Source organism: Pongo pygmaeus, chromosome X (assembly GCF_028885625.2).
Source record: "Pongo pygmaeus isolate AG05252 chromosome X, NHGRI_mPonPyg2-v2.0_pri, whole genome shotgun sequence".
NCBI lineage: Eukaryota > Metazoa > Chordata > Mammalia > Primates > Hominidae > Pongo > Pongo pygmaeus.
The window spans coordinates 134,578,548-134,601,716 of NC_072396.2; the positions used below are offsets into that span (position 1 = coordinate 134,578,548).

The following is a 23,169-nucleotide window of genomic DNA, read 5'->3' on the forward strand; positions in this document are numbered from 1 at the left end:
ATCCCAGCACTTTGGGAGGCCGAGGAGGGTGGATCACTTTAGGCCAGGGGATAAATATTGAAACTCTCAATTCCAGGCTGGGCGCGGTGGCTCATGCCTGTAATCCCAGCACTTTGGGAGGCCAAGGCGGGCGGATCACGAGGTCAGGAGATCGAGACCAGCCTGGCTAACACAGTAAAACCCCGTCTCTACTAAAAATACAAAAAAATTAGCCAGGTGTGGTGGCGGGCGCCTGTAGTCCCAGCTACTTGGGAGGCCGAGGCAAGAGAATGGCGTGAACCTGGGAGGCGGAGCTTGCAGTGAGCCGAGATTGTGTCACTGCACTCCAGCCCGGGCGACAGAGCAAGACTCCATCTCAAAAAAAAAAAAAAGTATCAAGTATCAATTCCAAAGTAAGGTAAAAATTATTTATATTTACTTAATATTTTAACAGCCTTGCATTGATTTTTATTGATATTTGTAAAAACCAATAATCATGGACTGATTAAATACAAAGTTAATTATATCTGATGGCGAAAGAGACTGGAAAACACTGTCAAAATCATGATAATCGGGTACCTATGAAAACAACTGCATGTATTTGAAAGTCAGTAATTTAATAATGCACAATTAACACAAAGGGCATCGTACAGTACGTTTAATTTTTTTACAATAGGTACAATAAGGTAGTTTTCCTGTCCTTTTAATTAAAAATTATATTTTATCTTTTTTCAAAAGCAATATATACTCATTGAATTAATTCCAAAAAATGTAAGTGGAAGTCCCCCAAAGTCTCACCCCACAGAAGCAACAGACACCTTTTATTAGGGCAAGAAGCCCATTTTGAGATATCGTGTTTTCAGAAATCAAAGTTTTCTTCCTTACAAAAGTAGACTCAGTGACAAGTTTTTTCTAGAAGCATACATTGAAATAATCATTATGTACATTTTTTTTTATATCTCAGGAAGTTAGCATTAATTCTAGCTGTGAGTTGGCAAAAGGCAAAGCCCCTTTCTACTTTGTGTATAGGATGTACCTAATAGTTACCCCTCTCCACCTTAAAGCTATTCTGTAGATAAAGATCATCAGGGGCATTAACTTCCAATACAGACAGGAACGATCCAGCAAACTAGGCATCAGACTAATCAAAACCAAAAATACTGTACAATGATGATTGATACATAATACAATGAAAATTGGTATTCATAAGGATGATTTTGGATTAGCCAACTAAGATGAAATCCTTATCTGGGCAGTTTTAATGCTGAGTAGTATAATGTAGGGTTTTAGAAATGGGCGACCCACATATATGATAAAAGGGTTAGCTGTAAATATATCTGCTAGCTCAGCTAATAAACTTATTAACTGGAAGACGCCATTCTGAGTAACTTGGACGTCCTTGAGTAGTCACATTCCAGTTTGCTTTCAGGTATATCACTGATGCATTGAATAGTTTTTCTCTCAGCAGAAATGGATTTGGTCATTTTTGTCTCCCTGCAGCTCAGCCTCCCAAATAAGATGGCAGCTCAACTGTGCTGTTTGAATCCCTGACCTTGATGGCATTAGCAATAACTCACGAGTCAGTGCTAGTGACATGTGTCAGTGTTACCTTAGCTTATGAAATATGTAGGGGGAGAGGTAAAGTCTTAAAAAGAAACAAATGGGTGCACTTTATCGTATGTAAATTGTACCCCCAGTAAAGTCGATTTCAAACAAATTCTGAACCCGCGAATGACTTTAGGGAGAGGGAATACTGGTCTTGACCAAGATGTGTGTGATGATTAGTAAGCTTTGGGAAGCAGCCCCCTAATACTGTAAGGAGGTTGTGTTCATTTATCATCTTCCAAGCATAATCTAGGCTTCTGGCAAATTAGACCCAACCACTTTGTTCTACATTCAGCTGCAGGGGGGTGAACCCTCCTAGGGATTCCCAACTCCCTCTGAAACTCCACCCTTCTGGAAGGACTTATGGTTATATGGAGGGCTTGGGAATGGAAGGCACTGTGGAGCTTATGCCATGTCCCAAGATCCTCCACCTGGGCCAGTAATGGCTAGCCCCGTAAACAAAGTCCTCTTTTGCTGGAACTGCCACCACTAGCTTCCCCGCCTTCTCCTAGCCTCTGTGTGGCCCTCTCCCGCGGCGGGCCTTCCCCATTGGCCAGCCAAACACAACCGACTGCGGCAGCCAATAGGAGCCGCTCTCCTGAACATTCAGAGGATGGGTGCTCGTGGTGTGATAAGGGGATGTTGGCGCCTGGTACGCGCCCCCCTACATCTGGCAAGTCTGTAACAGAGACAGTTACACCCCCTACACACGCACACGCGTGCCGGCTGGCTCCCTCCTCTCAGCTGTACAGGCCCCGGACAACCCACTGCGTGTCTTGGCAGCACCCTCCCAGGCTGCCTGGGGCCCGCGAGTGCACCTGCTCACTCAATAAGACAGAGCATCTCTTTATCCCAAGGCGCGGGTCGGGTAGAGGGTGGGGGTAGAGGGAACGGGGTAGCGGGGACCGGGAAGGCGCGGCTCAGCTGCCCGCTGCTCCGGAGGTGAAAGAGGTGCCTCCGCCCCCACCCCATCCCCGCAGAGTTGCGTTGCTCCAGGGAGGCCGAAGTGATCCAGTGATGTCTTAAGGTGCAGCTCTTTGTCCTCCCCAGCTGTGCTCCCTGCCCGCTGACCCCGTGCGCTCGAGCCAGTGGGGGTGGGGAGCCCGAAACCTATAACATAAATGGGGGCAAGGAGAAAGAAGTCTATCCCGGGGTGGCGCGTGCCGCTGTCCCCACCCCGTCTCTTTCCTCCTGAGGCTTCTTCCCTCCGGTCCGTCCCGGGGATGCAGGCAGGGGAGGGTGTGGGCCGAGGCGCGGCGGCGGCTGGAGCAGCGCGGTAGGGTCCTTCGCCAGAGCATCCGGTCCGAGGGTGCACACAGGCAGAAAGCTCGCGGCTCGTCCACTCTCCTCCCTCTCTCCTCCTCTCCCTGGCTTTTGTGTTGGTGCCTCCGAACTGCAAGGAGGGTGCGCTGGAGGAGGAGGAGGGGGGCCCGGAGTGAGAGGCACCCCTTTCACGCGCGCGCGCACGGTGCCGGCGCACGCACACACAGGCGGACACACACGCGCGCACACACACGCACAGAGCTCGCTCGCCTCGAGCGCACGAACGTGGACGTTTTCTTTGTGTGGAGCCCTCAAGGGGGGTTGGGGCCCCGGTTCGGTCCGGGGGAGATGGCGCAGCCCATCCTGGGCCATGGGAGCCTGCAGCCCGCCTCGGCCGCTGGCCTGGCGTCCCTGGAGCTCGACTCGTCGCTGGACCAGTACGTGCAGATTCGCATCTTCAAAATAATCGTGATTGGGGACTCCAACGTGGGCAAGACCTGCCTGACCTTCCGCTTCTGCGGGGGTACCTTCCCAGACAAGACTGAAGCCACCATCGGCGTGGACTTCAGGGAGAAGACCGTGGAAATTGAGGGCGAGAAGATCAAGGTGATCCAGGGGGTCAGGTCCAGGAAGGGTGGGACCCGGGAGGGGACCTCGCCCGAGGCATAGCTCTAGCGGTTGTCATCGTCCAGCGTCCAGCGCGTGGCGGTTTCGCCTCTTGCTGAGCCGAGGACCCTCGGCCCCTCCTCACCCCTTTTCACCTCTCTCAGCGGGGCCCCGTCCCCACCTCACTCAGTTTTTTAGGGCGGTTGAGAATGGGGTTGCATTCTTACCCTTAGCCCCTGCCTGACAGGTCCTGCCAGGAAAAGCATGTTGGATCCCATCCATGACCCCTACCCCGAGCAGCGGCACCTGTGGGCAGAGGGAGGCAGGAAGCATCTCTGGGTCCTAGTCTCCGGGATGGATCCCAAAGCACTTTACACATCCTGATGTCTCTCCTACCGCTTGGGTGCCGATAGGCTGCAAAACCCCACTTTGGCTAAGCCTCAAGGGGTTAGAGGGAAGGAAAGGATGGAAATCCATGGAGAATGAAGAAGCTGCTTTATTTTAAATTGCAGTTTATAGTTAAGATTAGGGCTGAGTTGAGATGGCGGTGGAGTGGGGTGGTTCTGGCAGAAAGCCATGAGCCCTTTTAAAGAAATTGAGGCAGGGTCCAGCCCTTCGTAATAGACAAAACTTGTTTTTTTGTAACAGCCCCCCTGGAATGATATCTTCTTTACTTGTCTGGGGTATCTAATACATGAACTGCTCCTTATTCATTCTGTTGGTATTGTCTTCAGAAGGTCTTTGTAAAAATGCAGTGACTTAACCAAGGGCCAGGGGAATGCTCAATCCTCCCCCTCCATGAGTTTATGTAATAGGCTAAGTGCAAATATTCTTGTCTGACCATTTGTGCTCACCTTTAATTCAGAAAAGGTAGAAACCTGATATGACAGGAATATGTCAATGTGCAGGGGATGGCGGGAGGGAGGACATAACAAGGGCAACTTCTTGTGTCAGGGGAGCAGAGGGGGGCCTCTATAAAGGCACTGGGATCACTGAAGACAACTCCTCTAGGCTCACAGCTGGCCTTTCCTTGAGTATATGGTTGGACCTTAGACAGAGTCAGGGGTGACAGTAAGCCTCCTTCTTGCTGGTCAAACGGCCAAAGTGACCACAAGGCCCCTCCTCTGAGTGACGTGGAGAGAAGGGCTGAGTAACTGATGAAACTGATGAAACTGATGAAACACTTGAAACTGTGCAAGACTCCTGACTCCTTGATTATTAAAATGAACGTGTTCTAAAAATGGCTTCAGAAACTGGGCCAATGCACTAGATGTCAGGAAGATGGACAGCACAGTACTGATAAGGGAGAGCCCCAGGATAGGAAGATAGAACATTATTTTGAAATCATGATCTTTTTTGCCCCTTGCATTTTGGAGGGGAAGTGCTACATTTCCTTTTAAAGTCAAAGGCGGTATCTGTCTCTGTCCTTTCCTGGGGCTGTTGACATTTGCTTGGTTAAGACTTCCTCTAGTGTGTCTAGCTTCTTTAATGTAAGGCTATAAGATTCTAGAATTTCTAAAACATGCCTTTGTAATCCAAAGTAGAAATATCTTTACAGATGGGCTCTTAAACCTCAAAAACCTAATGCTCTCATTTGCTTAAAATCAAGTGCTACAGTGAGCCAAAGAGTTCCCTGGATTTAAAAGGTGGGAAATAAGTCCATCTGAAATTTAGATGGAAAAAATGAAGTGTTTGGGAATCTAAAGAAGGAGGGAGGAGGAAGCTAGAAAGTGAGGGATGACAGATGAACACGAGTGGAAGAGTCACCACCCAGTGGCCTTGAAGGAATTTTTAAACCATTCCTTCTCTTCTAACACCCCAGTACTTAGCCAAACTGGACTTTACAATCTCTGGCAAAGATTCCAGACTTTTTCCCAGAGGACAGAGCCTGTGACAGTGTGACTCACTAGAAACAGAACTCAGCACAACACCACGTGCAGATAAGTGCTTAATACAGGCTTTTTTGGGGAAGATGATATTTTCAAGAGGACAAAGCCTTGTGACACTGCTCATGGAGGAGTCCTCTGAGGGCAGATTCCGAAGGAGCTCAGAGTGGCGTGTGGGAGTGGGGAGATGATGACCCTGCTTCTTGTAAAGCTGCTGCAATCTCAGGACCAGAGCTAGCAGGCGAGAGACCAGCATGTCTGTGGGAAGATGGCAGAGCCTGGCGGCTAGCACGTGATCTAGATAGGAGAAGATTTGGCCTCGCACTCTGGCTAGCCTGAAGTTGTTCAAGGAATACATGCCAAAGCCATGCTTGGAGATGACTGCCAAGGGCTTCGCCCTTTGCGAGAGAGAGAAAAGTCTAGTGTGACAGTCCGAGGTCTGGCCTAGACCATGGCCAGCAATAGAAGGCTTTTGAGCCGTAACATACCAGCCCTTGTAGGAGAGTGGTAGAGAGGTCTCAGCCAGCTCTTCTCAGTCTAAGAGCAAGGGTGTGGCCTCTTCTGGGCTGCCTGCCTGTGTCCCGGGGTAGCACATACATGAACCCCTGCTAGGGACAACTGATTTGGTGTAGTTAGAGCCACACTGTAATTAATTATCAAGGCCATCCCTAGGGTATTGAAGCCCCATTTGCTGTCTCCAATCATTATGTTCCCCACCCTCACCCCATCAAAGCATTTACAATTGAGTCCTGGTGAACTCAGTTGTATGAACACCAAGAAAAGCCTCCAATGAGTAGGCAATAATAATAATAATAATAATAATAATAATAACTATGTATTGAATAAGCAAAGAGCCCAGGCTAGGCACTTTACATGCATTATCTTATTTACTCCTCACAGCAGCTTTATGAAATCAGCACTATTGTTATCATTCCCATTTTATAGATAAGGAGACTGAGGCTAAGAGAGATGAAATAACCCAACGGCACATGGATCTGAGCTTCAGTCTTTGACTCTTGAGCCCAAGCACTTTGCCACCTCACTATCCTGCCTTTCCTGTTACAGGGCCACGATTTCAACCCAGATTCAGAGACCATGCCCTTTACCACTGCATTTCACTCTACAGGGCAATATTCAGTCCCCTAGATTGGGGGAGTTTGACAGGGGGAGATACAATGCCAGCCAGCCAGTCTTGCTCTTTCTTCTAGGCCAGGGACTTAGGGTTATAGCCCAAGGCCCCAGGAGCCTTTCAGATGTCTCCTTCAATTTGTATCCAGGACACACAGAACTCAACTGGGTTTACCTTTTTTTTTTTTTTTTTTTTTGAGGGGGAGTTTCACTCTTGTTGCCCAAGCTGGAATGCAATGGCACGATCTCAGCTCACTGCAACCTCGGCCTCCTGGGTTCAAGCAGTTCTCCTGCCTCAGCCTCCCGAGTAGCTGGGATTACAGGCGCCTGCCACGATGCCCAGCTAACTTTTATATTTTTAGTAGAGATGGGGTTTCACCATGTTAGCCAGGCTAGTCTCGAACTCCTGACCTCAGGTGATCCACCTGCCTCGGCCTCCCAAAGTGCTGAGATTACAGGCGGGAGCCCTGGGTTTACTTTTTGTACCTTGATTGTCTCAACTCAGGTGTGAGATGCAGAGAATGTTCAGAGATAAAAGAGATGTTACAGATTCTGTAATCCAGTGTCCTCCTCTTGCAGATAGGAAACTGAGACTCAGAGAGGGGAAGTGACTTGCCCAAGATCACACAGGGCCAGGCCTAGAACTCATGTCTCCTAATTCCCTTTCTTGTGCTCTTTCCACACATCATGCTGCCTGGCACAAAATCCTCTCTCCAGCCTAGCTCCATGGTCCATCCAACCCACAAGGCCACCTATGACAAGAATCCAGAGGGACATCATAAGAGATAGCTGACAGTCTTTCCTGACATCAGCCTAGGAAGGGTGGAGGCATCCCCCAACCCCCAAAGGAAGAGTGGAGCTTCCCTTAATGACTATGATGTGTCTGTCACCTACAGATGTAGCTAAATTTATTGAGTCTGTCTCCTAAATGCATTGGAAAATGCCGAATAGGGGTGTGTGTGTGTGTAGAGAGGGAAGGTATGTAGTAGAGGGGAGGCTAAGAAACTAATTTTTGAATCATTCTTTGTAAATTTGCATGGAAGCTGCACTTCTGTCTGTAATAGTTTGGTTCCTCCCACAGGCTGGGCACTCCCTGTGCCCCAGCCCTGGGGACAAGACAAACTGCAGGTCAGCTGTGGCTGTGGGCAGGTACAGCTCAGGACTGTGAATTTCTGTTCCTCTACTGATCACTGGGGGAAAAAAATACCTTCCTGTGTTACATTATCAGTGGATGGAGGCTGAGCTAAGTGTTCCTTGGAAGCTGCCTGCAGTCAGAATGACATCATTTCTTCCTTAGGGCTTCTGAGCTTCTATCTTCTGCCAGTTAGCTTAATGGTTAATTATCCATCAGTGTGAGTTTCTCTGTCTCCCTTGCTGCTTCTTTCTGTGTGTGAGTTTCTCTTTGTCTCTGTCCTCCTTTGCCATTCTCTGTGTCAGCTTTGTGTGTGGATCTTAGATGCAGGTGGGACAGTCCAGCTAGTTGAAAACAGGTTTCTTTTAAACTTTTCCCATAATCCACTGGGGCATGATCCAAAGGTTACAGATGTATTTGTCTCCTTTTTTTGCACTTCTACCCTCCCCCATCGGCCTCCAACAAAAGGACATTCATGCCTCATCTATAGAAAGATGCCAGTTATGTTTCCTAGGGAAAAGAAATCCCCCTGTCAGCTAAGAGCACATGCAGCGGGTGGGGGGGCTTGCTGAAGCTCACCCAGAAAATAGTTCAAAAGCTTAGATATCTCTTTGGGAGTTCCCCACACTGTGCCCCTCCATCCTCCTCCAGCACCCCATCAGTTCGGGCCTGCCCCCGGCCACCCATGGCATGTTGCCAGCATTCCTCTCTCCACCCCCTCCCCACTGGATGGCCTTTAGCTCTGTCTCACCTTCGAGAAGCCAAGCTTTCTGTGATTTCCAGGATGAGAGACCAATGGACCCAAGGAACCATACCGACAGGAGAGGGCTTGATGGCCTTTCTGAGACCAGAGCACCAACTAATATTTGCAGATTGCTTGACATTTTCCGAAAGTCCTTTCTCATGTGTTATTTCACTGGATCATCCCAGCAACCATAGGAGGATCAAGGTCCCATTGTAGAGATGAGAAAAACAAGGCTCAGTTCAGGGAGGTTAAAAGACTTGTCTGGCATTTACTCAGCTTCTGAGCAGAAGAGCTGGGATGCTTGCTGCCTTTCCAACAGTGCTTGCTCAAGTTGTTGCCCATCTAGACTTAATGGTGGAGGTTTCAGGCCATGAAAGAAGGGAGAGTGTATATTAGGCACTGGGTCACGTACTTACAACGACTACTAATCCTCATAGCATCCCTACCTGATTACTATTGTTATCATCACTTTCCAGATGAGGACACTGAAGACAGAGAAAGTAACTTACCTAAGGACACCTAACTTATCTAAGGACACCTAACAAGTCATGTACTAACATGACTTGGGCCGAGATCTGCACCCAAGTTGATTTGACTCCACTATACCCCATTGGCCATCTGAGAGAAACAAGGATCTGGGGTACATGCATGCGGCTAAGAGGCAGTCTTCACCCCCATCCACTGTATGGATATGGTGCCCACAGGAAAGGAGGAGAGGGTGAGAGGAGAGGCAGCTGCAAAAGAGGAAGGAGATGCTTGCACTGCTTGGCGGGGGCCAGGGGTTTATGAAGATGCTGAGAAAGGAACACCTAACTCTCAAACAAAATGAGATCACTGCTAGGTAAGGTGGCTCACCAGCACTTTGGGAGGCCGAGGCAGGATGATTGCTTGAGCCCAGGAGATCCAGACCAGCCTGGGCAACATAAGGAGGACCCCATCTCTACGAAATAAAAAAAATATGAAAATTAGTTGGGTGTGCTGGTGCGTGCCTGTAGTCCCAGCTACTCGGAAGGCTGAAGAGGGAGGATTGCTTGCGCCTAGGAGGTCGAGGCTGCAGTGAGCCATGATTGCACTGCTGCACTCCAGCCTGGGTGACACAATGAGATCTTGTCTGGAAAAGAGAGAGAGAAAGAGACCAGGAGTGGTGGCTCACACCTAGAGTCCCAGCACTTTGGGAGGCCCAGGTGGGCAGATCACTTGAGCCCAGGAATTTGAGACCAGCCTGGGCAACATGGGGAAACCTCATCTCTACAAAAAATACAAAAATTAGCCGGGTGTGGTGGTTCATGCCTGTAGTCCCAGCTACCTGGGAGGCTGAGGTGGGAGGATCACCTGAGCCCGGGGAAGTTGAGGCTGCAATGAGCCGAGATCATGCCACTGCACTCCAACCTGGGTGACTGAGTGAGACCCTGATTTTTATGTATGTATGTATTTATTTATTTATTTGTTTATTTTTGAGACAGAGTCTTGCTCTGTCGCCCAGGCTGGAGTGCAGTGGCACGATCTCGGCTCACTGCAAGCTCCGCCTTCCGGGTTCACGCCATTCTCCTGTCTCAGCCTCCCGAGTAGCTGGGACTACAGGCGTCCACCACCATGCCCAGCTAATTTTTTGTATTTTTTTAGTAGAGACAGGGTTTCACCGCGTTAGCCAGGATGGTCTCGATCTCCTGACCTTGTGATCCACCTGCCTTGGCCTCTCGAAGTGCTGGGATTACAGGCGTGAGCCAGCGTGCCCGGCGATTTTTTTTTTTTTAATGAGATCATTTCATGTGTTTAGGGAGCCTGCCTGCTGTGATCCTCCTTTCTGATGGTTCTGAGGCCACACCACTGGTTCTTCTATTTTCTGCTGCGAGCAGCCTGCTTCCTGGCTCCCCTCTCATGACAGACACGTCTGCAAAGAACTCAGGGTGGGGTTTACAAAGAGCTGGAAGGGAGCAGTGCCTGCAGTTTAAATTTGGAGCCTCCAAATAAAAGCTTCAAGGCTCCCAATAGCGTTGGAAAGACAGAGGAGGTCTCCAGCAGAGAGGGCCCTCCTGGCAGTTCCGGCAACTTGGGCGGCATACGCAATTATGAAGCCAAAGAAAAGCCAAATGGCCAACCTCACTCAGCCTCAAACACCTCACACACTCCCACCCGTGTTCCTGCTAGTGGCAGGTATTTTTAGAGTCCTGAGCTCATGGTGTTAAAGCATCTGCCACATGCCTGAGGGCTGGTAGGGATTCAGCCTTCTTCAGAGGCAAAAGGGAAGAGTGAAGACTCCTGGGGGGTGAGGTGGGGAGTGGGGATCAGGAGCCAAGTGGTAATGATATTCCTGGGCTATGCCTGCTGTCTTCCCACTGACCTCCATTCCTCCTGTGGTCTGCTCTCCCTTTCTTCCTGTTCAGAACACCACGGAGAGGTGGAAGAAAGGAAAATCTTTTCTGTCTCTTGCTTGCAGAAGCAAATCAGTCTTTGAGGACTTATGTTTTTTCTGTGTGATCACAGTCAGACGTTCTCTCTGAAATCGCCTTGGCACATATCTAGGATGCCAGACTGCTTGTAGTTTTAGTGGTTCAGGCCATCACTGCCTTTTGATAATGTGGCTGCTGCTGATAATGATGATGATGACAACCTCAATGACAAGTGTGGTCTGATGTAGAAAAAGACTGCTTACAGTCTTGCTGGAGAGATGCCAAGAGCACTGACGAGACAATTAGAAAACATAAATCTATTCAAAATGGTATGATGCAGACTCAAAGTGCAACAGAGATTGCTAAGAAAAGAGAATTGAAGGGAAGTTGGCGAAGGTTTGAGGAAGAAGCCAGAGGCATGAGCTTAACCTTGAAGAATGGGTGAGATTTGGATAGGGCAATGAGGGGGCAGCTGATTCTATAGGGGAGGAGTGGACTAGCATGACCCAAAGTACAGAGGAGGGAATCAACCAGGTGTAGCTGAGTAGTTTGAAACCAGGTTGGGAAGGGTCAAATTATGGCAGACAGAATTCCACATGTGGAATCCATGTGATGCCACATGCAGTAGAGGGCTACAGTAGTTTTCTGAAGAGGTGAATGGCATGCTGATACAAGCAGGGATTGAGTAAAGCTAGTCAAAAAGCCAGTATTCAGAGATGGGGCACTGCGGCTCACGCCTGTAATCCCAGCACTTTCAGGGGCTGAGGCAGGTGGATCGGCAGTGATTGGGCCTCCCAACGTGCTGGGATTACAGGAGTGAGCCACTGTACTCAGACTCCAATTTATTTTTATTTATTTATTTTTTATTTTGAGATGGAGTTTAGCTCTGTTGCCCAGGCTGGAGTGCTGTGGCACCATCTCGGCTCACTGCAAGCTCCGCCTCCAGGGCTTATGCCATTCTCCGGCCTCAGCCTCCCGAGTAGCTGGGACTACAGGTGCCTGCCACCACGCCTGGCTAATTTTTTTGTATTTTTTGGTAGAGACGGGGTTTCACTGTGTTAGCCAGTATGGTCTCGATCTCCTGATCTCGTGATCCGCCTGCCTCGGCCTCCCAAAGTGCTGGGATTACAGACATGAGCCACCGCGCCCTGCCTCCAATTTATTTTCAAGTTCACTTTTTTGTTACCTAAGGTCAGGAGTTCGAGACCAGCCTGGCCAACACGGCAAAACCCCGTCTCTACTAAAAATACAAAAATTAGCCAGGCGCAGTGGCACACGCCTGTTATCCCAGCTACTTGGGAGGCTGAGGCAAGAGAATCGCTTGAACCTGGGAGGTGGAGGTTGCAGTGAGCTGAGATTGCGCCACTGCACTCCAGCCTGGGCAACAGAGCAACAGTCCATCTCAAAAAAAAAAAAAAAAAAAAAAAAAAAAAAAAAAAAAAAAAAGCAAGCAAGCGAGCAGTGTTCAGGAGACCCTGAAATGGAAACATCCACAATCCAAAATACTTTGCTCTAGTCCAGGAGTGAGGTGAGGAGAGGAGAGGCTGGCCAAGGGCCGAGGGACACAGAAATCAGAATAGAAGAAGGGTTCAATCTGAAGGTCTTGCCAGAGGAACTTGGAAGCCGTGTCAATAGAGGGAGATGACGGGCAGCCTGGACAATGAAAACTGATATTCGGAATGATGACTCTAGGGCCCTGTAAAATCTTCACTCAGCCGACAGATTCAATTATATTTACTAGATTATACTTACTGACTGCTAACTCCAAATAAAGGCTATACTTCGTTTTAAGAGCCATGGCAGTCAATTAGTGGCCATAATCAAATTTTCTTTGATAACTGAGAATTGTATAGGGCCTTGGGACCATCATTCTGAGCATGAATCTCCCTTGTCCAAGACGTTGGATATATAAAGGGAAATAGATTGGGCTGAATGTATATCTCCTGGGAGTTATGTCTTTGCATATGTTACAGATAGCAGCTTTTTTCTTCATAATTTGGCCTTTATCCCAAAAGCTGAGATACAGAAGAAAAATCCAGTGAATTAAGTTACCTTTTACATAACCAAAAAGTGAACTTAAAAATAAATTGGAGGCTGGGCATGGTGGCTCACGCCTGTAATCCCAGCACTTTGGGAGGCTCGATCATTTAAGGTCAGGAATTCAAGACTAGCCTGGCCAACATGGTGAAACCCCATCTCTACTAAAAATACAAAATTAGCTGGGAATAGTGGCGCATGACTGTAATCCCAGCTCCTCAGGAGGCTGAAGTGGTAGAATCTCTTGAACCTGGGATGTGGAGGTTGCAGTGAGCTGAGATTGCACCACTGCACTCCAGTCTGGGCAACAGAACAAGACTCTCATCTCAAAATAATAAATAAATAAATAAATAGGGCTTGAAGGTGAGATTTTAATACTAACTTTTTTTTCTTTAAAAAGTAATTCAGGCTAGTGGCTCATGCCTGTAATCCCAGCACATTTTCAGGCCGAGGCAGGAGGATTGCTTGAGGCCAAGAGTTCGAGACTAGCCTGGGCAACATAACAAGAGCCTGTCTCTACAAAACAAACAAACAAACAAACAAACAAAAAAATATATATATATTAAAGTTTTAAATAAAAAGTAATGCAATGCCGGGTGCGGTGGCTCACGCCTGTAATCCCTTTGCTCCCAAAGCACTTTGGAGGCCGAGGCGGGTGGATCGCCTGAGTTCAGGAGCTCGAGAACAGCCTGGCCAACATGGTGAAACCCCGTCTCTACTAAAAATACAAAAATTAGCTGGGCGTGGTGGAAGGCGCCTGTAATCTCAGCTACTCGGGAGGCTGAGGCAGGAGAATTGCTTGAACTCGGGAGGTGGAGGTTGCAGTGAGCTGAGATCAAGCCATTGCACTCCAGCCTGGGTGACAAGAGTGAAACTCCATCTCAAAAACAAAAAACAAAAAACAAATAAACCCTGAAGTAATGCATACTTGTAGAAGAAAATATGGAAAAATATTTAAAAAGAAGAAAATAAATATCACTATAGTCTCATTGCTGATAAATAACCATTAATGTTCTGATGTGTACACTTCCAGTCTGTGCTTTGCATATGTTTATGTTTAACATTTTTTTAAAAAATTGGGACCATAGCATATGAAAACTTTTGAGGCTGGGCGTGGTGGCTCATGCCTGTAATCCCAGCTCTTTGGGAAGCCGAGGCAGGCGGATCACCTGAGGTCGGGAGTTCAAGACCAGCCTGACCAACATGGAGAAACCCCGCCTCTACTAAAAATACAAAATTAGCCGGGCATGGTGGCGCATGCCTGTAATCCCAGCTACTCAGGAGTCTGAGGCGGGAGAATTGCTTGAACCCAGGTGGCAGAGGTTGCAGTGAGCCGAGATCGCGCCATTTCACTCTAGCCTGAGCAACAGGAACGAAATTTCGTCTCAAAAAAAAAAAAAAGAAAAGAAAAAAGAAAAATTCTGTATTCTGCATTTTCACTTACTTGTATTTTGTGAGCATTTCTCTTACAATTTAGTCTTTGAAAACATTATTTTTAATGGCTGCATAATATCCCACTGTACAGATATATTTTCATTTTCATTTATTCTTTTTGAGACGAAGTCTCACTGTGTCACCCAGGCTGAAGTGCAGTGGCCCAATCTCGGCTTACTGCAACCACCGCCTCCCGGGTTCAAGCAATTCTCATGTCTCAGCCTCCCAAGTAGCTGGGACTATAGGTACACACCACCAGGCCTGGCTAATTTTTTTTGTATTTCTAGTAGAGATGGAATTTCACCATGTTGGCCAGGCTGGTCTCAAACTCCTGACCTCAGATGATCCACCCACCTCAGCCTCCCAAAGTGCTGGGATTACAGGCATGAACCACTGTACCTGACCCCACTGTATAGACATGAACTTTAGCTATTCCTTTTCTGGTGAGCATTTAGGTTTTTCCTGTTTTAAAAAAATTCTCGGTGGCTCAAGCCTGTAATCCCAGCACTTCGGAAAGCTGATGCGGGCGGATCACGAGGTCAGGAGATCGAGACCATCCTGGCTAACACAGTGAAACCCTGTCTCTACTAAAAATACAAAAAATTAGCCGGGTGTGGTGGTGGGCACCTGTGGTCCCAGCTACTTGGGAGGCTGAGGCAGGAGAATGGCGTGAACTTGGGAGGCGGAGCTTGCAGTGAGCCGAGATCGCACCACTGCACCCCAGCCTGGGTGACAGAGCGAGACACCATCTCAAAAAAAAAAAAAAAAAAAATTCTAAATAACACTGTAAGATATTCGTACAAAATTTTGACCACATCCCTATTTCTTTTATATAGATTTCTGGAAGTGAGATTTCAGGTCCTAACAGTTATGAACATTTTTGAGGTTCTTGATAATATTGCCAAATTGCTCTCCAGAAAAGTTGACCAATTTACATCCAGTTTTTCAACTAATAATCTTAAGATTTTTTTCAACTCAAGATTTTCAGTTAACAATCTTAAGAAAAACTTGACAAATCCTGAAACTTCTCTTTATGCTTTGATAAGTCCATTCTGCTCATCTGTCAAAGAACCACTTCCTGTGTCACGGCTTGTCACTTATTATTATTATTATTTTTTTTCGAAATGGAGTTTCACTCTTTTTGCCCAGGCTGGAGTGCAATGGCACGATCTTGGCTCACTGCAACCTCTGACTCCCTGGTTCAAGCAATTCCCCTGCCTCAGCCTCCCCTGTAGCTGGGATTACAGGCATGCGCCACCACGCCCGGCTAATTTTGTATTTTTAGCAGAGTTGAGGTTTCTCCATGTTGGTCAGGCTGGTCTCAAATTCCTGACCTCAGGTGATCAGCCCGCCTCAGCTTCCCAAAGTGCTGGGATTATAGGCGTGAGCCACCGCACCTGTCCTGTCACTTCATTTTTATAGTGCTGCAGAACCATGTTTTCTCCTCTCTGTTCATGTTCCCTTTTCTGACTCCACCTTTGGGTTTTTGTATCTTCCAGGTTCAGGTGTGGGACACAGCAGGTCAGGAACGTTTCCGCAAAAGCATGGTCGAGCATTACTACCGCAATGTACATGCCGTGGTCTTCGTCTATGACGTCACCAAGATGACATCTTTCACCAACCTCAAAATGTGGATCCAAGAATGCAATGGGCATGCTGTGCCCCCATTAGTCCCCAAAGTGCTTGTGGGCAACAAGTGTGACTTGAGGGAACAGATCCAGGTGCCCTCCAACTTAGCCCTGAAATTTGCCGATGCCCACAACATGCTCTTGTTTGAGACATCGGCCAAGGACCCCAAAGAGAGCCAGAACGTGGAGTCGATTTTCATGTGCCTGGCTTGCCGATTGAAGGCCCAGAAATCCCTGCTGTATCGTGATGCTGAGAGGCAGCAGGGGAAGGTGCAGAAACTGGAGTTCCCACAGGAAGCTAACAGTAAAGCTTCCTGTCCTTGTTGAAACCAAACGGTGTAAATACAAGATAAATTATCACTGGAGTTTTTTCTTTCCCTTTTTTCTGTGCCTGCATAATGCTGACACCTGCTTGTTTCCATACAAATTGATATCAAAATAAAATTTGTATAGATTATCACATGGCTTTTTGTCTTGCTTTCCTCCAAGACATTCCTGATTGTGATGAGTAGAACAGGCAGTTTGCCCTACTAGAGTGATATTCTCCATGTCAGTGGCACACTCCCTACCAGCTTTCTAGGCTCTCTGAAATTCTCATCGTTTGAGTCACTTCTTCAGGACTAATTCATTCTCTCACTCAGTGTAATCAGTGGGCAGAAACACCCAGTGGGGTTGGGACACAGGCCAGATATGTTTTTCCAGAGAGCAAGTGCAGGTGGAGTGATAGAGAAGTCTTGAAAGGAGATGTGGACTCATCAGTATTTCCTAGGTTCCCTAGATATGTGCCTTGAATGTCCAGATAGACTACTCTCTCCCTATTTTCCAGTTTAAAAGTAAAAAGTATGGCCGGATGCAGTGGCTCACGCCTGTAACACCAAGACTTTGGGAAGCTGAGGCGGGCAGATCACTTGAGGTCAGGAGTTAGAGACCAGCCTGGCCAACATGGTGAAAACCTGTCTCTATTAATAATACAAAAATTGGCCAGGCATGGTGGCACATGCCTGTAATCCCAGCTACCCGAGGGCTGAGGCAGGAGAATCACTTGAACCTGGGAGGCAGAGGTTGCAGTGAGCCAAGATTGTGCCACTGTGCTCCAGCCTGGGTGACAGAGTGAAACTGTGTCAAAAAAAAAAAAAAGGAGAGTTGGTCCAATGGGCTCAATTACTTCCAGAATAGTTAGATTCTGCTTCCTATTTTTCACCAATCAGTCTTGAACCCTAAGGCTGTTCCGACTGTGACCCCCACCCCCATCCTTTCTTGGATGGGCAGGGCTCAAGCAACAAATGTCTATCATGTCCCCAGACCTTTGCTAGGTGCTAGGGAAGAAATGTTACAAGAGGACACATTCTCTATGTTCAGAGACCCTATGATCTAGTTGCAGGAACGATGTACACACTGAAACTACGTGCAAACAAAAACTAGACAACAACATCACCAAGTGTGAGGTTGTGCCACGGGAAGTGAGAGCATTATGTATTCAATATCAGGGAGGGCTCACAGGAAAATACTTAGATTTGTTTTGTATGTTAAATAATGTGTAAGGTTTAGATTGGTAAAGGAGAGGGGAGTGGGCAAAATCAGGGGGGCAGGAATGACCTTGGAAGTTGGAAGAGAGGACAACTGGGGGTCTGGCCCGAGGAGAGCTGAGCACTGCTAGTGGGAGCCGAGGTTGGGGAGGACTTGTGCATCAGGCAGAACAGTTTGGAGACATTTTTTTTTTTTTTTTTGAGACGGAGTCTCGCTCTGTTGCCCAGACTGGAGTGCAGTGGCGTGATCTCAGCTCACTGCAACCTCCACCTCCCGGGTTCAAGCAATTCTCCCTGCCTCAGCCTCCTGAGTAGCTGGGATTACAGGTGCCACCACCATGCCCAGCTAATGTTTGTATTTTTCAGTAGAGACAGGGTTTCACCATGTTGGCCAGGCTGGTCTCAACTCCTGACCTCAGGTGATTCGTCTGCCTCTGCCTTCCAAAGCACTGGGATTACAGGTGTGAGCCACCGCACCGAGCCCGGACTTACTTTCTGAGCCAATGAGAGCTCTTGGTAGTTTTCCAGCAGGAGAGTCCTATAGTTATTTCTCATACATCTGGTCTTATTATTGATACGAAAGCTCCTTGTCCAATTGTGAAAGTAACTAAAAGTGGCTAGTAAAGGCTTGTCTACAATAGCTCCAGCTGGATTTCTTTGCATGAAAGATGGTGTGCTCCTTTAGGGGTCTCTCTTGTTGGAATCCCGCTGTGAGGGGGTCTCAGGAAGACAGCTCCTGAACACTTTCCTCTGTTAGGCATATGGAGCTCTGCTCCTAGACAGCAAAGGGTAACACACACCAGATGTGCTTCCCACCCAAATAAAGAGCTTGTCTGGTCCTGCCTGGCTCATCCTTGCAGCCCTCTCCACCCCATCCCATCCCCCTCTGGCCTCAGACTCAGTTCAGCCCCCAATGGCCTCAGACTCAGTCCAGCCCCCAGTCTGGTTCTCATCACTTGACTTTTGCCTGGATCTCAGTCTTTGGAATCTGCCTAGCACTCCAGTTAGAGGTGCTTTTCTTACTAGTTGTCCCCATCCAACTCCCAGCCCCAGAATCTCCCCCAAAGGGCTGGGCTCCCACTGTCTGTGGATGAGCTGCGTGATGGAAGTCTGGTTGCTCTGCCTCTCCCAGATGGAACATCCCATGACCTTGTCTCACACTCCAGACACTGACTCCTTGCTCAGGACACAACCTGCTGTTGTGTCGCCTTTTGGTTGCCATCACCTGGCTTGCAGGGCTAGGCTACTGCTCAGTTACTACAAGTGCATTTGTCTGTCCTAATGGGTGCATTTCAGTTTGGGTCCAGGCCCCTCTTGGTCAGGCCTCTTTCTTCAGTTACAGGGGCCAAGGATGACAACATTCCTAGTGTTATGAGCCCTCTAACCAGGATTGCCTCTGATACCTTCTAGGCTTCTAGGCTTTCTTTCCTCCCCTCCCCTCCCCTCCTCTCTCTTTCTTTTTCTTTCTTTCGTTCTTTCTTTTCTTTCATCTTTCTTTTTTCCTTTCTTTCTTTCTTTCATTTTTCTTTTTTTGACAGAGTTGCACTCTCATCGCCCAGGCTGGAGTGCAATGGCATGATCTTGGCTCACTGCAACCTCCACTCCCGGGTTCAAGCAATTCTCCTGCCTGAGCCCCCTGAGTAGCGGGGATTACAGGTGCCCACCACCATGCCCAGCTAATTTTTGTATTTTTCTAGAGACGGGGTTTCACCATGTTGGCCAGGCTGGTCTCGAACTCCTGATCTCAGGTGATCTGCCCACCTCGGCCTCCCAAAGTACTGGGATTACAGTCATGAGCCACTGCGCCTGGCCACCTCCTAGGGTTTCAACAAACATTCACTGAGAGCCCACTATGTGCCACTGTTCTGAATCCTGGGGTTACACACGAGCAAAGTCCTGCTCTCTTAAAGGAGACAGGCACTAAACAAGAAATGAGGACCCTAAATAAGCTCATTTGAGAGAGTGATAAGGACTCTGGGAGCCACAAAACAGGGTAAATGAATGGAAGGTGACAGATGTGGGGGAGGGTAAAATATTGCTGGAGTGGCACAAAAGACATCTTTGAAGGGATGCCACTTGAGCTGAGAACTGAATGAAGAAAAGCAACCAGGGACAGGTGCAGTGACTCATGCCTGTAATCTCAGAGCTTTGTGGGGCCAAGATGGGAGGATTGCTTGAGCCCAGGAGTTCAAGACCAGGCTGGGCAATATGGTGAGACCCTGTCTCTAGAAAAAAAAAATTAAAATTAGCCCAGTGCAATGTTGCGTACCTATAGTTCCAGGTACTCGGAAGGCTGAGGTGGGAGGAACCCTTGAGCTGGGAGTGTGAAGGCTCCAGTGAGCCAAGATTGCACCAGTGCACTCCAGCCTGGGTGAGAGAGTGAGATTCTGTCTCAGAAAAAAAAAAAAAAAAGAAAGAAAGAAAGAAAGAAAAGAAAAAGGGAGAAGAGAACCCCAAGCAGCAGAAACAGCAAATGTCAAGATCCAGAGGCAGGTGGTGTGACGTTGGCATGTTTGAGGGACAGAAAGGGGGCTAGTATGGAGATGGCTGGAATAGAGCAAGCAAAGGAGAGAGTGGCAAGAAATAGGTAAGGCCAGGTCTATGGGGGCCCTATGGGCCATGACTGGGAGTTTTCTTTTCTTTTCCTATTTTATTTTATTATTATTATTATTCTTTTTATTTGAGACGGGGTCTCACTCTGTTGCCCAGGCTGGAGTGCAGTGGCACAATCTCAGCTCACTACAACCTCCGCGTCCCGGGTTCAAGTGATTCTCCCGCCTCAGCCTCCTGAGTAGCTGGGATTACAAGTGCACCACCAAACCCAGCTAATTTTTGTATTTTTAGTAGAGACGAGGTTTCACCATGTTGGCCAGGCTGGTCTCAAACTCCTGATCTCAAGTGATCCACTGGCCTCGGCCTCCCAAAGTGTTGGGATTACAGGCGTGAGCCACCATGCCCAGCCTCCTATTTTATGTTTTTGAGACAGGGTCTCACTCTGTCACCCAGGCTGGAGTGCAGTGGCACGATCTTGGCTCACTGCAGCCTCGACCTCTCAACCCAGGCAACTCCCGCCTTCCACCTCCCGAGTAGCTGGGCCTACAGGCATGTACCACCATGCCCAGATAATTTATTTTTAGTTTTTGTGGAGATGGTGTTTCTCTATGTTGTTCAGTTCGGTCTCAAATAGCTAGTGAGATCTCTTTTGCAGCCCCAGAACTGAATGATGGCAACAGCATGGTTGTATGATGGTGCTCAGGCCTCCCTCAGATTGAGGGAGAGGATATGGGAATGGGCTTGAGCCACAGCATACCCAGTAGAAGGGGACCCAGGAGGCCAGAGAACCATGAGACTCTTGTTTCTGTGAGGGTGGTGAGGAGTGGAGGGATTCAAAGGAAGGAGAGTGCCTCCAGCATCATTTGGCCTTACTGTGTCTCTGGAACTATTCATGTTGGTCCCTGCCTTTCTTCTATGGCTCCCCTTCACTATCTAGATCTGTACCTTTGGGACTTTGCCTGTGCTACAGAGACAGAACCTGGAGAAATAATTACTAACATTTAAATGCCTATAATGCACCAGGCACCGCGCTAAAACACTTTATATTCATTCACTAGCTCATTTAATGCTCCTTCAACCCTATGGAGTGGGATAATGATTTCCATTTATTTGTTTGTTTGTTTATTTATTTATGTTTTGAGACGGAGTCTCACTCTGTCGCCCAGGCTAGAGTGCAGTGGCGTGATCTCAGCTCACTGCAACCTCTGCCTCCAGGGTTCAAGTGATTCTCCTGCCTCAGCCTCCCGAGTACCTGGGATTACAGGTGCACACCACCACGCCCAGCTAATTTTTGTCTTTGTTTTTTTTTTAGTAGACACGGCGTTTCACCACGTTGGTCAGGCTGGTCTCAAACTCCTGACCTTGTGATCTGCCCACCTCAGCCTCCCAAAGTGCTGGGATTACAGGCATGAGCCACCACGCCCAGCCTCCATTTTAATTTATTATTATTTACTTTTAGTGACAGGGTCTTGCTCTGTTGCCCAAGCTAGAGTGCAGTGGTGTGATGACGGCCCACTGCAACCTCAAACTCCTAGGCTCAAGCAATCCCCTTGTCTCAGCCTCCTGAGTCGCTAGAACCACAAGTGTGTGCCACCACACTTGGCTAATTAAGAAAAAGTTTTGGCTGGGCGTGGTGGCTCACGTCTGTAATCCCAGCACTTTGCGAGGCCGAGGTGGACAGATCACCTGAGGTCTGGAGTTTGAGACCAGCCTGGCCAACATGGGAAAACCTCATCTCTATTAAAAATACAAAAATTAGCCGGGCGTGGTGGCGCGTGCCTGTAGTCCCAGCTACTCGGAAAGCTGAGGCAGGAGAATAGCTTGAACCCAGGAGGAGGAGGTTGCAGTGAGTTGAGATGGCATCACTGTACTCCAGCCTGGGTGACAGAGCAAGACTCTGTCTCAAATAAAAAAAAAGAGAAAATGGTTTTTGTATAGAGATGGGGTCTTGCTATGTTGCCCAAACTAGTCTTGTACCCCTGGGCTCAAGTGATCCTCCTGCCTTGGCCTCCCAAAGTGTTGGGATTACAAGAGTGAGCCACCATGCCTGGCTGATTTCCATTGTATGAACAAGAGCATGTATGCACTGAGACTTAGTGACTTGTCCAATGTAGTAAGTGATGAACGGGTATCTGTCTCACGTCAAGTCTAGGCTCTTTCTATGATATTACACTGTCTTTCTAGCCAGTTCCCAGCTCTGGGACTCTTGTATGGATGCCAGGTTTACCCCAGCCAGTTTCCCTGACCCATGGGGGCCTGGGCAGCAGGCCATTCACTACCCAGGAGGCCCGTCTAGGACATTCCTCCCTGAATCAGATGCCACAGACTGGATACCTCCAGGAAGCCCAGTGGGCTGACACTTATGTCAGCTCTGGGCCAAAGGAGTCTCCGGGATGTCCTTGCCTTGGACAGAAGCTGGGGACCACACAGCCAGCTGACTCTGCTGCCCTGCCTTTGGGGCTATAGCATCTTGCCACTGGGCCCCCCAAACTATCCTTTCCCCCAATACCTGCTCATTTGCTCAGGCCCCTGGATCCAGCCTGGGGAATGCCTTGCCAAGGTCCTTCCATCAGAGAGCCCAGGACCAGATGCTGCTCTGAGCACCACCACCTAGAGTAGTGCCAGGGAAGGATGCCCAGCCCAGAATAGCTGGAGCAGCCCTCACTCCTTGAGGGAAGCTGACTGAGCCCACCCTCACTGTGTGCTGGGGGCAGAGGAGGGCACGCAGATGTGCTGAGAGCTCCCTGGAAAGCAAGGCTCAGCTTCTTCTGCAACTGTCACCAGCAGATGCAGAGAGAGGCCAGTATTTATCCTCTTGTAACACCTGAGGGGACATAATTGCCTCCTTACCTTAAAGAGACCCTTCCTTTATACAGCATCCCTCATTGCCTCACTGGAAGGGGCCTTGCTCCCTATGAAAGGGCCTCCCTAGTCTCCTGAACCACTTCCAAGTCCCTCGAAAATCCCAGCATGATTCAAGTGGCACAGCCACATGAGTTAAAACCTTGTTCTGGGCCAGGCGCAGACGGCGAGGTGGGTGGATCACCTGAGGTCAGGAGTTCGAGACCAGCCTGGCCAACATGGTGAAATCCTGTCTCTACTAAAAATACAAAATTAGCCAGGCATAGTGGTGCATGCCTGTAGTCCCAGGTACTCGGGAGGCTGAGGCAGGAGAACTACTTGAACCAGGGAGACAGAGGTTGCAGTGAGCCAAGATCACACCACTATACTTCAGCCTGGGCAACAGAGCAAGACTC

The 23,169-nt window shown here is 48.4% G+C and overlaps 1 protein-coding gene across 1 annotated transcript; it reads left to right on the forward strand.

Moving 5' to 3' along the window:
* The first annotated feature begins 3,143 nt into the window (after positions 1–3,143).
* RAB33A (RAB33A, member RAS oncogene family) lies at positions 3,144–16,290 on the forward strand. Its single transcript, XM_054471313.2, has 2 exons — positions 3,144–3,453; positions 15,705–16,290. The coding sequence occupies exons 1-2, from the start codon at positions 3,196–3,198 to the stop codon at positions 16,158–16,160; spliced, it is 714 nt and encodes a 237-aa protein (XP_054327288.1). The 5' UTR covers positions 3,144–3,195; the 3' UTR covers positions 16,161–16,290.
* The last annotated feature ends 6,879 nt before the right edge of the window (positions 16,291–23,169 follow it).

Coding starts and splice junctions, on each gene's coding strand:
- RAB33A (XM_054471313.2), top strand. CDS start 3,196: ATGGCGCAGCCCATCCTGGGCCATGGGAGCCTGCAGCCCGCCTCGGCC. Junction 3,454..15,704: donor TTGAGGGCGAGAAGATCAAG/GTGATCCAGGGG, acceptor TGTATCTTCCAG/GTTCAGGTGTGGGACACAGC.